This window comes from Vitis riparia, chromosome 8, assembly GCF_004353265.1.
Source record: "Vitis riparia cultivar Riparia Gloire de Montpellier isolate 1030 chromosome 8, EGFV_Vit.rip_1.0, whole genome shotgun sequence".
Taxonomy (NCBI): Eukaryota; Viridiplantae; Streptophyta; class Magnoliopsida; order Vitales; family Vitaceae; genus Vitis; species Vitis riparia.
In genome coordinates this window covers 16,334,971-16,351,781 of record NC_048438.1, presented here as the reverse complement: position 1 = coordinate 16,351,781, position 16,811 = coordinate 16,334,971, and the positions used below count along the sequence as shown (strand labels likewise).

Genomic DNA, 16,811 nt, shown 5'->3' with positions numbered 1-16,811 from the left:
CACCATAAATTTTAAAAAGACTCACCAAACTTAAAATAAATATTATGTTTTAGTAACACCTTCAAAACATTGTATTTTAGAACCACCCAATTGGTTAGTCATGTGGACACTATATATTTTAAAAAGACTGACTAAACTTAAAATAAATAAGAAAGACTTTGTATTTTACAAACACCCAATTAGTTAATGATGCAAATAGTATATATTTCAATCGATACAGATATATTTTAAAAAGACCGACTAAACTTAAAATAAATGACAAAAACTTTGTATTTTACAAATACCCAATTGGTCAGTGATGCAAATAGTATATATTTCAATTGATGCAAATATATTTTAAAAAGACCCACTAAACTTAAAATAAATGACAAAGACTTTGTATTACAAATACCCGATTAGTTAGTGATGCATATATAGTAATATATATTCTAAAAAGACCCACTAAATTTAATAAAAATTGCATAGACATTATATTTTAGAAACACTCAATTGATGCAGACACTGTATATTTTAAAAAGACCCACTAAAGTAATGGTCAACGATTAAGACATTATATTTTAAAAAGACTCATCAAGTATTTGTGTGCTACCCTTAATTTTTTTAGATTTACCTTATATTTTTTAAAAATTTAAATTTAAGATAGTTAAAAAATTTTGACACAATTTTTAAAATTATTATATTTTCGATCTAAACTTCTAAAAATATTTGTATTATTATTTTTTAATTTTTTTTTTTAAAAAAAGGTATATTGAAATGAATGCTAAATTCAAGTTTATTTTTCTTTAAAATAATCAAATTGTTAAAGTGTCATTTGGGTACCATTTATATTTCTATTACTAAAAATAGAAAGTTATAGAATCTATAAGAAATTTTAAATAAGCAATAAAAATTTATCCTAAAAATAATAATTTTTAAAATTTTTCTAAAAAATAAATATTTTGAAAAATATACTACATCAAATTTAAAAATTTTGATAACAAGTTTTATGGATATAACAAAAATAAATTATTTTTTAAAAATAAGTTTCTTTGATTTATACATGAATTACCATGGTTTTAAAAATCAGACCGGCCGGTCTGACTGTCGATCAATCAATTGAACGGGGAAGTGGTCGGATTGGATCGATTAAATCGGTGGTCTAATTGATGAACCGAACGGTTCCCTCTGAACTGTCCAGTTCAACCTTTTTTTTTTTTCCTCCCACTATTGTCGTCCCCCCGGCAAGACCCTAGCAACCTTGTTGGAACCGCCCGCATTGGAAAAACCTCCCATTTTTGCCCGTCGAAACCCATCCCCCCCCCCCACACTGGAAAAAGTGAAAAATTGTTTCCCTTTTTGTTGGACCTTCTCATATCTTCTGCTAGATTTTAAAAAAAAATTATTTTTTACCTCATCTCACTATTATTTATTTATTTTTATATTTATTATTTTTTTACTTCATGTTTAAAACTTATGATTTTAATTTAAATTAATAAAAACATTATAATTTTTAAATAAATTTATGATTTTAAAATAAGTTTTTTTATTTAAAAATGAATTTTTAATTTTTTAATTTTTAATTAAAATTATGATATTAATTTTAATTTTAAATTTGAAACTAATTTTCTAATTTTTCAAATAAAATTTTAATTTTTATATAATATTTAAATTATTATTTTTATTTTTATAATTATTTTAAACTTTAATGATTTATAAATTATATATTTATGATGTTATCGACCGTGATTTTACCACTGATCCGACCAATAAACTATAAATCGGTAACTTTTTTTGTTCAATGACTGATAACTTTTTTGGTTCAATGACCGGTTCTGAAAATATTGTGAATTACTAATATTTTTTTTTAAACTAAAAAATTAAGAAATTTATCCAAACAAGATTGACATGATTAATTAATATAGTTTTAATTTATGAAGAATGATGCTTTGATTAATGGTTGATAATCAAATCCTTTAATTCTCTACCAGTAATCTATAGTTTTAATTTATTAAGGATTATCCTTTTATTAATGGTTGATAATCAAATCTTTTAAGTCTCTACTTAAATTTCAACAGTTCATTCTTGTTATGCAATATGCTAATTTTTTAGATAATTGATTCTATCTATTTGTATGTCTGTATTTGTAACCCTGTCACGTAATACAAAAATAGGTTTGTACTTCATTATTAAGTTATGTTTCATTTTTTTTTTATGAAGAATAATTTTTTCATATTTGATTTTACAAAAATAGAAAATAAAATAAAATATAATTAAAATTTACATATATTTAAATTATTTATGAAATGAATTTGAAGTAGAATAAGAAAGTAATTTATCTAATTTTAATTTATTTTAAATTTTTTCTTTCTATGTTCTTTTCTTTACATTTGCTTCCTCAATTTTTTTAAAATCAAATATAGCCGGATGATGGGAAAGTTAAAACAAATAAAAATAATTAATTAAATAAGCATCTATAAAGAGTTAGATTTGTGGATGTTCTTGAAAATTATTTTAAAATTTTCAAAATTTGAGATAATAAGAATTTTTTGGTACCTTAATTATTTTTTTAATATTATTATTTCACCAAAAAAAATCTTAACTCATGTTTTTTAATAATAAATATAAAAATTTATTTTAAACTAGGTGTAAGGATGTTATTATCAATTTATTTTTTCCTTTTATTTTCCCATTGTTACTTAGTATTGAAATGAAAACAAATAATTTTTTCAATTTTACATTTTGCATTCAAATATAAGAATTGAAAAATAAATGAAAACAAAATATCTATTTATTATGTTCTGATAGGATTGAGATAATTGTTTGTTTTTATTTCAATATTAAGTAACATTGTGAATAAGAATGAAAATAGTAATATTTGTATATATAATTTAAAATAATATTTTATTTTAATTTAAAAAAAAATTCTTATGTTATACATAGTTTAAAATATATATTTTTATTTTCATTTAAAAAAACATCTTGAAGAATTTTTTTTTTGTTCAATAATAAAAACTTGTTTAGATTTGTGATTTAAAAACAAAATTGTTTTTAAAATTAATACTTCTTTTTTATATTTGTTATTGAGAAACAATTTTTAAAAACAAAGTAATAAGTTCAATAATTTTATACTATAATTATTAAATTTAAATTATTATTATTTATTTTTAACAAAATAAATAAATTATAAAGATGTTGTTTTATAAAATTTATATAAAAAAAATACAATTTATGATTATATCATAATATTACTATTCATATTTTAATTTATTTATAATTACTTAATTATTTTTTTAACAAAACCTGAATTAAATTTATTTTATATTATATAAATTTAATTTACAATTTTATTTTTACAAAATTAAAATAAAAAATTATTTTTAAAAATAATTTATCTAATATTTTTTAATTTTTTTAAAATATTTTTAAAAATAATTTACACCAGGGAATCCAAATACCACTTCTTGGGGTGAAATGAAATCTCATTTTAAGTTATCAAAATACGAGAATAGATGAGATAAGAATAAAATGCTCATTCTTACTTCTTATTTTTATGTATCAGACAAGTGCTTATAATTTGTTTTGGGGAGAATGTGAAAAAAAAAAAAAAAATCTTTTGATATAAATATTTATTTATTCATTTATTTGATTATATATATAAACGATTGGGTGATGTGAAAATAGCGCAAATGAGATTTTATTTTCAAATTTAGAATATTTTATTACTTAAACAGGAATTTGTCTTTTCAAAAGATGATTGCTAAAAATTTGAAATCGGCCCAACAGCAGAATTTACAACGAAGTCATAAAGGCAATTTCAAAAGTATCATTTCCTAAATTGCATAAATCCATATCCTACTTACTTTTATAACTGCCAATTTCACAAATATTTCATAAGAAAGCCGTAAAAATATCATATATCTTCTAATAGACATTACACCCTCGCTCAGCGGATAAAATGATAAGTAGAAGCATTCTTGAGAGATTCAAGAATTACTAGCGTGCATAACTAGATAGCTGGCCATATCAGTCGATGGCAGTAAACAAGTTGAGAGATTCACTTGTAATTCTCACCCCTTCTTGCAACAACATTATTGCCTTGCCAGCGTTCTAGCCAACTGCTTCCTAGTTGTGATTTGAAGAATTTAAGAGAAGTGAGAAGTAAAAGTTGTTATTGGGAGATTCAGGAATTACTAGCGTGCGGGACTGGATGGCCGGCCATATCAGTCGGTGGCAGTAAACACGTCGGGAAAGGCAGATTTTAACAGGTGTTGACCATCGGTTATCAGTCTCTCCCCTTCTTGGAACAACATTATTGCCCTTCTAGCTTCCTCGCCCTTGGGATTTGAAGAATTTAAAAGCATCAACACATACGCCGAATCAGCCATTTCAAGAACATCTTCGCACGCTTGTTTGGATTCTAATAGTTGCTTCAGGCGAATTTGAAGAGATGGCTGTAGATCATCCTTGAGCTTGTCAAATTGCTTCTTGGTTAGAGGGCGCTCGAATAATCTGTGGGCCATTTGCAGATCCAGCAGAACTGCATGAGTTGCATCTTGGTTTGGACTGCTGGAATTCTCGCCATCACCTGCGTAAGCAAACCAATATGCATTTTGACAAGTGTCACATGAAAAACTGGTGAGTGTAAAAACCATTTCCCAATTCATTTGGAGTTGGAGGCACGCTGTGGCTTCTGCACCAAATCCAGACACCAAATAATTTAATTATCAGCGTACTTGTTAGATGTTCCGGGTCAAATTATTTAATTAAGTTATATGTGGTGCTTGATACTCATCGTTTCATCTACTTTTTTCCTCCTTTAATCTGCAAGCAAGGAATTGACAGGGTGATCCAAAAAGGCATCTGAGCTCTCCATTAAGATCCCAAAAACTCACCATAAAGGAGTAGCCGTATTAAATCCAAATCCGAGGAATAAGGCGCAGTTTAATTTCAAAGAAGTAAGAATAGAGATAAGAGTAACGAACCTCGAACAAATTTTGCGAATTCATTACGACGTGGAGATTCTGTATTCAGGCTCTCTAATTCGTTCTCATCTAACTTACGTTTCTTAGTCGTAACGAATTTTGCGAATTCATTATTAAGACTCATTGTTGGAGAAGGGAACGACAACGCACCAGTGAAACACATTCTGTTGACTTGTAAGCCTCCCAACATCGACCACATCCTGTTACAAATATTTGTAACGAGAAACAAAGTAAGTTATAAAAGAGAATTAAGAGAAGAGAAGAAGCAGAGAATGAGAGATGGATGTGTCCCCGGTACAAAATAGGAGGAGCTTTTTATAAGCTTTCCGCAGATGACTTCCATTGCTCACGAGTAAATGGAAATTCATAAATAAATTTTTAATTTTTAATTTTAATTCTACAATTAGTTAATGTATGTTCAATCACCGCTTCATTTACAACAGAATTAATAATTTATTATTTATTATCATACAGGTTCATAAGGTTGGTAATTCTAAAGTAGATATAAATATAAATTATTTAAAAATATTTAATGAATCTAAGTAATATTTTCATGATTATTGGCTTCAGTCACATCTTAATCAACTTAAATATTAAGGCTGATTTGTTTAAATAATTTTCCGTTTTCATTTTCAAAGCAAATAGTATTGTTTGAATACACTTAACTTTTATATAAAACACAAAAACTCTATTTTAAAAAATTTGAGTTATTTTATAACTTGTTTGCTTGTATAATTTAAAAAATAGTTTTATGTTTATTTAAAATAAAAAACTGCTTTTAAAAATTTCTAACACTATTTAACCATTATTATTTTAAAACAATTTTTAAAAATAAAATGAAGTAGATAACAAGTAAAAATTAATTTCACAATTTTTTTAAATAAAAGGAAACATGAGTTTGTCTGGTCATTTTTTATTATTTTATTTTATTATTATTTAAAAAAAAACAAGTTTTGAAAAACATTGTCAATTAGACCCTTAATATCTTAAATTTTAAAAGTACTTTTTGAGACAATAAGATAAGTTTAAACTTTTTTTATAAGAGTTTTTATTTTTCTTTATATAGAGTTCATGTTTAGAGAGAGAATAATTGGAGGACAACAATATTACACGTCAATTAAGAAAGAATGTGTAATTGTAATCAATTCATAAGAAAATTTTAAGGTCTAAAATTTCTTGAAAAAAAATAGTGAAATACAAGACCTATTTCACTCATATTCAATTTTTTATAATGAGAATTTTACTAATTTATAATAAATTTATTTCTCATTTTTATAAAAATAAAATAGTGTAATTAGTTTTTACAATAAAAGTTCTTTAAAATTGTAAAAATAAACTTAATTTAAATTTGTATAAAAAAAAGGAATTTGAGTATTATAATAAAGTTAAGAATTGAAAAGATCAAAGGAGAATTTTTTTTATATTAAGATAAAAGTAAAAAAAATATTATATTCTTTAATTAAAATAAAAGTTTATTTGGTAGAGATTTGAAGAAGCATTTTTAATATTTTTAATATTTAAAAATTTTTATTTTTTAAATATTAAAAAAATTAAAAATGTTTTTAAAATTTATTATCAAATACATTCTAAAATTATTTTTTTTAAAATGATAAGTTAAAAAAAGTCAACTCTAAAGCAACTTGTAAGTTTTACCAATATTTAATTTTTTTTTTTTTTTTAAATCCCCAAGTCTTCGCTACTTTTTTTAATATAAAAAAAAAATTGACTTTTCAAGCTTAATGAATTGCGGTTCCAGAAAATAAGGTGGACAACGATAAAGAATATTTTTTAAAAAAATTAATACATATAGTTTAATGAAGTAAACTATAGAATATCATACATGAGACAACCATAGGTGAAATTTTCAACATTGATGGCTAAGGACAAACCATATTTAGGTGAAATTGGTGAAATTTTCAACGCCCATGACAAATCATGTGTAGTTGAAATTTTCAACATGAATAATGAAAATGACAAAAATATTATATTTTAGGAACACTCAATTGGTTAGTGATCCCAACACTCCATATTTTTAAAATACTCAATAAACCTAAGAAAGACATCTAAAAAACATCCAATTGGTTAGTGATACCGACACTATATACTTTAAAAAGATCCACCTGATTTAATAAAAATTACAAAATATAATATTTTAGACACACCCAATTGTTTAATACTGAGATAACACATAGTTTAGGGTTAATTTCATTTAGACTCCTTAAAATTTGGTGTAAATACACTCAATTATCATTGATTTTAAATTTTGTGAATTAACACCTTATAAATTTATTTTATTTTAGAAATATTTTAAATAAAAATATTTTAGATAAAAGTGTTTAATAATTTTCTAAAAATTAAATTTTATTTAAAAAAAATAAAATTCATATATAAAATACATTTATAAAAGTACTAACGGACAAAATTTGAAACTTGTGGTAGGTTAATGTATTTACATTAAACTTTAAGATTCTCAATAAGATTAATCCTATATTTTAAAAACAACCATTATACTTAATAAAAATGATAAAAAGACACTATTTTAGAAAAAGTCAATTGATCGGCACGTAAACACTATATATTTTAACAAGACCTATTAAAGTCAACAAGCACTCTAGATGGTCAATGATGGAGATATTATTTTTTAAAAAGACTCATCAAGTATTTGTTTGCTACCCTTAATTTTTTTAGATTTATTTTGTATTTAAAAAAATAATAATAAATTTGAGATAGTTAAAATTTTTTTAACACCTCAATCTTTTAAATTATTATATTTTCTATATACTTGTAAAATGCAGTCTTCTGATCACCTCTGCCACACTATACCGAGGCACAAGAACAGAAAAACTAAGAAACCGTAACATAATATATTTTTAATACATGCACGAGCCGAGAGTGATTGGTATTTACTTACCAAAAGGAATTGGTGGAGGAGAAGTTGCAGAAATTGAGACTGAAAAGGGACGAGTGTTGAAAGAAACGGCGAGGGTTTCGGATTGAGAAAATGAAAAGCGAGAAGAGAGATTTACTGATTTAGTGATTGAGAGGCGATTGTCGGAGCTCCGAGTATGAGTGCGGCCATGGCTGACCTGGAGAGACATGGAGGGAAATGGACAAGGTACGTTGTCTGTCTACGATGGTCGCCAGGACAAGAACCAGTGAACGTAACTGATAAGGAGGTGCCGTGAGCAAAAGGCTGAAGATTTCATGCCACGTTTGACAACATGCTAGGGCCAAAAAGTGATCCAGGCCCATTGAGCAGATTGGGCCGAAAAGGAAAGTACTGGTAATTTGGGCCATCAGAGGCTAAACCCAGCACGTCTTACGAATAAAAATGTAGCGGAGGTAATGATATAAGGAAATATAATTAAAAGTTTATATACCATTCATATCATAGAATATGGTATATTATTAAAATGGACAATATTTTAAGAATAAATTATATCATAATATACATTATATTTCATATACACTATATGTAAGTTTATTATTATATTGCATTTACTCATTATTTTTTATTTTTTTTATTATATTTCCATTTTAAATGGTACAATAAAATATTTATAAGTATTTATAATTAATTAAATAAATTATTTTAATATAAAAATATATATCTACTTATAATATAGTCTAAAAAATAAAAAAAATATTTATACCATACTTTTACAATAATATTTGATTTTAATTGTATATGAAATAATCATTTATTCATATTAATATTTGTTGCAACTTCGTAATATTTATATTCCTTTGATATTATGGGTCTAATAGGGCCTTTTATTTTATTTATTTTTAAAATAAAGAGATTTGAACAAAATTTTGCAATTCTTGACTTGGATTTCCAGAAAATGAAAATGTTTTCTTTAAAAATGAAGACGGAAAATACTCTAAACAAATAGAGTCTAAATGCTTGCTTTTTATGTATAAGTTTTTATATATTGCATGGGAATTTTTATTTTTAAAAATAAAAAATAAGAAATGTATGAAAAGGTCATCTAGTTATTTTATAAAATAAATAGATAAATAAATCAAGAATTTGACTAGGATACAAATACATAAGAATGGAAAGAATGTAGATAACTACGAAATATGTCTAGAGTAGTAATATATGAAGTATAAAAAAGACGATCAAAACACAAAAAAACATAATCAAATATAAAAAAATATGATCAGAGTATAAAAATATAATCAAATATGAAGAATGGGACTGCTATATAAAAATGTAATCAATTTATAAAAAAATTTAATCAAGATACCGAGATACCAAAATTGGAACTAGAATGTAAATTATGTGATAAAAAAGTGATTCAAAAATTTTAAAAAATAGTAAAATACTAATTGATTTTTCACAATTATTTTTAGTAGAAGTGTTATATTCTTATCAAGAGGTCCGTGAATAACCTTTTACTAGCATCATTCCCAAATATATTACTAATAGTCTTCTGAAATGTGTGTGGGAGGAGCAATCTTTATTTTTGGATATTAAAATATGACAATGCTAGGCTAAATTAACATGAGATGGACACTCCAAACGAATGCCAGCTCAGTTGCGGCTCTATATCACATTTTCTTATTTAGAAGACCCGTTTCCCATCTCAGGAGCTAAGCAATAAATTGATGAAACAAAAGCGCAAGATCAATGAAGATGGTATGAGCGGACAGTATAAAAAGTCTGTAATCCGGTCAGAAGTAGAAGCGCCAGAACAACTAGAAAAGCTATGGTTTTCCATGGATTTGGAGATAATTACGTTTCAGCTCTGCTAAATATAAGTGGAAATGGACTCCGCAGAATGTTTTTTTGTCTCTGCCGGTGCCGCCTGGGTTTATTTTAAGCGTTCACCTCCTTGCACGGCTCACCGAAATAGAAATTTTTGATGTCGACGTTCTTGCAGATAACTTGGAAGAGAGCCAAAACATTTCCACCCCTCTCCAAATCGGAAGTTATGATCCCTTTCTCTTCAAGTAGTTCAACGTCTGCTAAGGAACGGATGAGACTTCTCATCATGAGTCAATATATATGATGAAACGTGAAAGGTTTTTCAGCTATTGCTTAAAACCGTATTGCTCCAGAGCCAGAAGGTTCCTCAAGACCGACTCTATTTCGTCAATGGACAATGGTGGGATTTTAATCAATCCACTGTTACTATCAAATTTTGTGTCCAATAAATGGCGGCTTTCATTCTTTTCCAATTGAATCTCAGCTTTTAAGAGTTGTGAAGCACAAAGATCGAATCCTCGAGCTTCGCTGCCGCTTGCGTTCATGTCAGATTTGGGGAGCCAAAATTTGTGCAGGAGATCAAGTAAATGGTTTGGCTCCCAGGACATGCTTTCCTGCTTGACATCCATTTTTGGGTAAAAGAATGAAAGAGCAAGTGAAGGGAGTGAGTGCTCTGGAGGTACATTGAGACGTTTATGCTTAAAGATGTTATACAATTCCACATTAATAAAAAGTGGGATCTGGTTCTAGATTAGCACCAAATCATGCTGTAGACTGGAGACCGTCCAAGCACTAGTGGCAGTGGGATCATTCAAGTTCGTTTCGTGCGGCAAGGCATGCCTACTGTTAGAAATACTGAAAAATTGTATTGTATTTCTTGAGTGAAAGAATATACATCAGTGCCTTTATATAGGAGGCATATGTGTGTGGTACAAGTAACCTAACTGGGCCTAAAGCCCATAACATAATATACCCTTAATATACATTAACAGCCCCCCTCAAACTCAAGGTGGATGTAAAACCAACTTGAGGTTGTCAATTAAATCACAAGTGCGTCTTGTAGGAAGTGACTTGGTGAAGATATCTGCAAGCTGATCTTTGGAGGAGACGAAGAAAAGCTTAAGAGCACCATAGACAAGATGATAACGGATAAAATGACAATCAATCTCGATGTGTTTAGTCCATTCATGAAAGACATCATTGTGAGCAATATAAATGGCACTCTGGTTGTCACAATAAAGGGGAGTAGCAGAGGAGGTGGACACACCCAAATCCTTAAGAAGCCATCTTAGCCAAAGGAGCTCAGATGTGGTATCAGCAAGGGCACGATATTCTGCTTCAGTACTGGAGCGGGCCACAAAAGTTTGTTCTCTGATACCATGTTAGAAATACTGAAAGATTGTATTGTATTTCCTGAGTGAAAAAATATACATCAGTGCCTTTATATAGGAGGCATATATGTGTGGTACAAGTAACCTAACTGGACCTAAAGCCCATAACATAATATACCCTTAATATATATTAACACCTACAAAAAAGTTCAAATATGAAGCGACCATCGACCAACAGTATTTTGCCAAGCTCGATGTCATCAAAATGATCTATATAATCGGCATAGCACTCACGAACTCTTTGGTACAAATTTTGAATGACCTTAACACAATCATCAAGGTCTCTATGGTATTGTTTGTTCGACTTAGCCCGTACCGCAGTTTGTGCTCTTCCATATCTAGCAGGTCCGCTTTGCCATGGTGATAAGGTCCAATGGAAACAATCTGTGGGCTATATACTTCTTCCTTCAAACGTGGAAGTTTATTTGGAAACTTAGAAATACTCGGAGTCGATGATGTTGGACCTAGTAGACCCATAAGCTGAAGCAGCCAGCCTTCTCCACTGTTTTCTGCATCCTGCAATGTCGAAAGAAAGAAAATACCAAGTGGTCAGATATTGTGGGAAAGGAGGTTCAAAAACTACCATTGCTCTAGCCATGGATTGTCTCAGTTAAGAAAATTTAAAAAATAAAATAAAATAAAATCAACGTTAACTACAATGGTAAACATTTAACAAGGTCGGGTGAAACTCATCACAAAGGTTATATATAAACACTTCCTAAAAAGTCAGAATGTTTTGTCTCTGCCAGAGGCTACCTGGGTTTAATGTATGCGTTCACCTCCTTGCACAGCTTACGGAAATAGAAGTGTTTGATATAGACGTTCTTGCAGTTATCATTGATGAGACCCAAAACACTTTCACTCCCCTCCAAATCTGAAGTTATGATCCCTTTCTCTTCAAGTAGTTGGACGTCGGCTGAGGAACGGATGAGACTTCTCATCATGAGTGCGTATGATGAAATGTGAAAGGTTTTGCAGCTATTGCTAAAACCGCATTGCTCCAGTGCGATGAGGTTTCTCAAGAGAGACTTTGTTGCACCAACCGAAAATGGAGGGATTTTAATCACTCCTTTACCACCATCGAACTTTATGTCTAGTAAATGGCTTTCATTCTTTTTGAACTGAATTCCAGCCTTCGAGAGTTTTGAAGCACAAAGATGGAATCCTCGAGTTTTGCTGCCGCTTGAGTCATTGCTAGGAGGACTGCCACTTGAGTCGCTACCAGATGTAGGAAGCCAACATTTGTGCAAGAGATCAAGTAAATGGTTTGGCTCCGTGGACATCCCTTCCCGCCTAACATTCAATTTTAGGTTCAAGAATGAAACAGTAAGTGAAGTGAGTGAGTGCTCTGGAGATATATTGAGACACCGATGGAAGATGTTATACAATTCCACAAGAATAAAAAAGGGGATCTGGTTCTCGAGTAGCACCAAATCATGCTGGAGAGCTGAGACCATCCAAGCATTATTGGCAATGGGATCATTCAAGGTCGTATCCTGCTGGATGACATACTTATAAAAAAGTTCAATTATGAAGCAACCATCGACCAGCAGTATTTCACCAAGCTTAGTTGCACCAAAAGATTCAAAACGTATTTTGTCAGCATAGCACTCACGAACTCTGAACTCCAAATTTTGAATGGCCTTACCACAATCATCCAAGGTTTCTACTGAATCATTTTCTCCTCGATGAAGAAGATTTCGCATGTACTGCATTTTATGCTCTTCCATACCTAGCAGATCCAAGTTTCCATGGTGATAAGGTCCAATGGAGACCATCTGAGGGCTATAAGCTTCTTTATCGACTTTTCGAAGTTTTTTTGGAACCTTAGAAATGCTCGGAGTCGGTAACGTTGGACCCAGTAGACCCAGTTTCTCTTTCAGCGGAAGCAGCCAGTCAGCTTCCATTTCTTTGGGCATCCTGCAAGTTCTGGAGGAAAGAAAACATAAAGTGGTTAGAATTGTGGGAAAGAGGCCTAAAAAACTTCTTACATCTACATTGCATTTGATTTCAAAAAAAGCTCTTCTGTAATTGAAATGATTTCTTCTTCCATAAAAACCTGGCAATCAAATGGAATTTAGGAGGTAAAATGAACATGGCTTTCGGTTAAGTATCATTGTATACCTAATTTATCTCTACTTTGGAGTTACGTTTTATAGGATTTAGCTAGCATGAACTGACTTAAAAAAAAAAAAAATGAAATCAACATTAACAACAGTTGTTAACATTTAACAAGGTTGGGTGAACTCATCACAAAGGTTAAGAATTGACCCAAAATTTTCATACATGGGACAAACCCTAACGCCATATTTTGGTGATATAATCTTTTCTCTCCCTCTAAATTGAACTGTATGCGGTAGTTTAAAAGAAAGTTGAGGTCTTAGATAAGATTCAAAATAAATAAATTAATCATTGTTCATAAGCGAAAAAAAAAGAAGAAAAAATCGTAACTGTAACGTTATAAGCATGTTTCATGAAATAAACCACTTAAAAGTCAGAATGTTGCTGCCAGTCATACCTGGAATTACAGTATGCGTTCACCTCCTTGCACAGCTCACCGAAATAGAAGTCTTTGATATCCACGTTCTTGCAGATATCATCGATGAGACACAAAATGCTTTCACCCCCCACCGAATTGGAAGATATGATCCCTTTCTCTTCAAGTAGTTCAACGTCCGCCAAGGAACGGATGAGACTTCTCATCATGAGTGCATATGATGAAATGTGAAGAGTTTTGCAGCTATTGTGAAAACCGCAATGCTCCAGAGCGATGAGATTTCTCAGCAGCAACTCAGTTTTGTGAATGGACAATGGTGGGATTTTGATCACTCCATTACCACTATCGAACTTTATGTCCAATAGATGGCTTTCGCTAATCTTTTCGAACTGAATTCCAGCTTGTAAAAGTTCTGAAGCACAAAGATCGAATCCCCGAGTTTCGCAGCCGCTTGAGTCATTTGAGGGTGTGGGAAGCAAAGATTTGTGCAAGAGATCAAGTAAATGATTTGGTTCCATGGACATCCCTTCCTGGTTAACATTCACATTTGGGTGAAAGAATGAAAGAGCAAGGGAAGGGAGTGAGTACTCTGAAAATATATGGAGATGCTTTTGGAAGATTTTATACAATTCCACAAGAATAAAAAAGGGGATCTGGTTCTCAAGTAGCTCCAAATCATGTCGCAGAGTTGGGACCATCCAAGCATTATCAGCATTGGGATCGCTCGAGTTGCTTGTATGCTGCTGGATGATATGCCTGTGAAAAAGTTCTAATATGAAGCAACCATCAACCAGCAGTATCGCGCCAAGCTCATCTGCGCCAATATGCATATTGTCGGCATAGCACTCACGAACTCTTTGGTTCAAATTTTTAATGGCCATATAACAATCATCCAAGATATCTTCTGGATTTTGTACTCGACCAAGAAGAGTTTGCATGTAGTGCCGTTTGTGCTTTTCCATACCCAGCAGAACCGAGTTGCCATGGTGATAGGGTCCAACGGTGACCATCTGAGGTCTATAAGCTTCTTTTTTCACACTTCGAAGTTGAACTGGAACCATGGAAATACTCGGAGCTAGTTTCTCTTGATCAACAGCTTCCATTTCTTTGGGCTTCCCTGCAAGTTCGGAAGAAAGAAAATACAAGTGATCAGTATTCTCACATTTACGTTGCATTTGATTTCAGAAAAGCTCTTCTATATTTGAAATTATTGCTTTCATAAAAGCCTGACAATCAAATGGAAATAGGAGCTATTGTTGTATATACCTGATTTATCTCTTTTTTGAACGCAAGGAGGGTTTGTGCCACCGCATAATTTGAGGTGGGAGGGAGTTGCATTTATAGGATTTAGCCATGGATTGACTTGACTTAAAAAATATAATTTAAAATCCAAAAATAAAAAAGTAATAAAATCAACAATAATTAGAGTGGTTAGTATTCAACTAACATTTAATATTCACTAATGAGCCATGTTCACATGATTAAGATTGACTTTCTTTATTTTTCATTTAAATATACCATCCATGTTGAGCTCAAATCTAAAAGAACATGGGATAATCATTTATAAAAATACACATTATCATTTATAATTTTAAAATATGAAAGTTGCTTTTACAAAGTGAAAAAAAAAAAAAAAACCCCATTGGCATAGGTTATATTAAAAAATAAAAAATAGGGGTTGTTACGTAATCACATTAATGAAATCGGGTCTTTGGTATTCTTTCAATTAAAAAAGACCTAACTTTACAAGTTTCATGGACTCGTGGATTTCGAGGAATAAGGTTGTCTCCAATAAAGAATATTTAAAAAATACTAAAATAAAAGGCCAAAGCATCATTTGTGATGAATCTCTTGATCCACAAGGATTTTATTCTCTCTGTCATCTTTGGGCCAAATATTCCATTTAAAAAAAATAAAAAAATAAAAGTTGTGATGAACAAAGATAAAAATATCGATAATTATAGGATATATCCTAGATATATATTTTATGTGTGAACATAAAAAAAATTATAGAAATATAAGAAAAAAAATGCTTAAAAATAAAATTATAATAGATATTTTAAAATTGTTTTGCTCAATAAATTGATATATGTATAATATAATTTATTATATTTATATTATTAGATAATAATATTGTATGTGCTAATAAAAAAATATGAATTTCATAAGTATATATTTATTATTAAATTATATTAAATATTATTCGATAATAATATTGTGATATATGATTATAATATGTCTAATTTTAAAATATATTTAATTTTAAAATTATAATTCATTTAATTTAATTGTATTAAATGATATAAAATAAATGATGACATATGTATAATTTTTAATACTTAATTAATATATTAATGAGATTAAAAACACTATGAAGAAAATTATCAAGATAATTTTTATATTTTTTGTATTCAAATAGATGAAAAATTTTCATTTAATTATAAAATAAGTATAATTAATTTGTTATTTAAAACATTTTTATAAAATTATGTTTATATGATGAATTTGAGTTTATATATATTTGGTACAATTCATATATTAAGGGGCAAACTTACCTAGTGGTTGGCACAATGCCGGCACCATCCAAATTATTGTGATATATCAACAATAAATTGATAAAATGCTAATAAATCTTGAAAAATATGCGAAATTTATGATAAATTAACATAATATCATGGTACTGATATTTCTCTTCCATGTATCGTGTTTCGATACTTGATATTTCAGCGATATATTGTCAAAATATCTTGATATTTTAATCACTAGGTATGAATACATTAATGAAATGAAGTCTTAGGTAGACTTTAAAAAAAACATGACTTTGCAAGTTTAATGGACTAGTGGATGTCGAGAAATAGGGTTGTCTACAGTAAAGAATCTTAAAAAGTATTAAAATAAAAAACAATGCGTCATGTGTCATTAAACTCATGAGTTAAAAATAAGTTTTCTGTTATTTAAATAGAAAATTATTTTCTAATTCAAAAACATGATAAATTTTATTTTAAAATATTTTTTTAGAATATATTTTAAAAAATTGGTTTTCTAGAACAAATTTGACTTGCTTTTATAGGTTTCTTTTCAAATATTCCAATAATTATTCTTTAGATATTCTAATAAATATTTTTTTACAAATGAAAAAATATTTTTTATATTTAAGTTCTAAAATATAGTTTTGCTACTAATGTAATTAAAAATTATTTTTGAAAGCTATTTTTAGGCATTTTTATTTTTTATTTGAACAGATCCTT

The 16,811-nt window shown here is 29.1% G+C and overlaps 2 protein-coding genes across 2 annotated transcripts; both read right to left on the bottom strand.

The window, feature by feature from the left end:
• Positions 1-3,814: 3,814 nt before the first annotated feature.
• LOC117920059 lies at positions 3,815-5,251 on the bottom strand. The gene is made up of 2 exons (XM_034837410.1): positions 4,962-5,251; positions 3,815-4,564 (listed from the first exon to the last, which is right to left on the bottom strand). The coding sequence occupies exons 1-2, from the start codon at positions 5,158-5,160 to the stop codon at positions 4,200-4,202; spliced, it is 564 nt and encodes a 187-aa protein (XP_034693301.1). The 5' UTR covers positions 5,161-5,251; the 3' UTR covers positions 3,815-4,199.
• A 5,813-nt stretch (positions 5,252-11,064) lies between these two features.
• Positions 11,065-14,861, bottom strand: LOC117921002. The gene is made up of 4 exons (XM_034838737.1): positions 14,830-14,861; positions 13,585-14,680; positions 11,823-12,995; positions 11,065-11,582 (listed from the first exon to the last, which is right to left on the bottom strand). The coding sequence occupies exons 2-4, from the start codon at positions 14,664-14,666 to the stop codon at positions 11,531-11,533; spliced, it is 2,307 nt and encodes a 768-aa protein (XP_034694628.1). The 5' UTR covers positions 14,667-14,680; positions 14,830-14,861; the 3' UTR covers positions 11,065-11,530.
• Between the last annotated feature and the right edge of the window lie 1,950 nt (positions 14,862-16,811).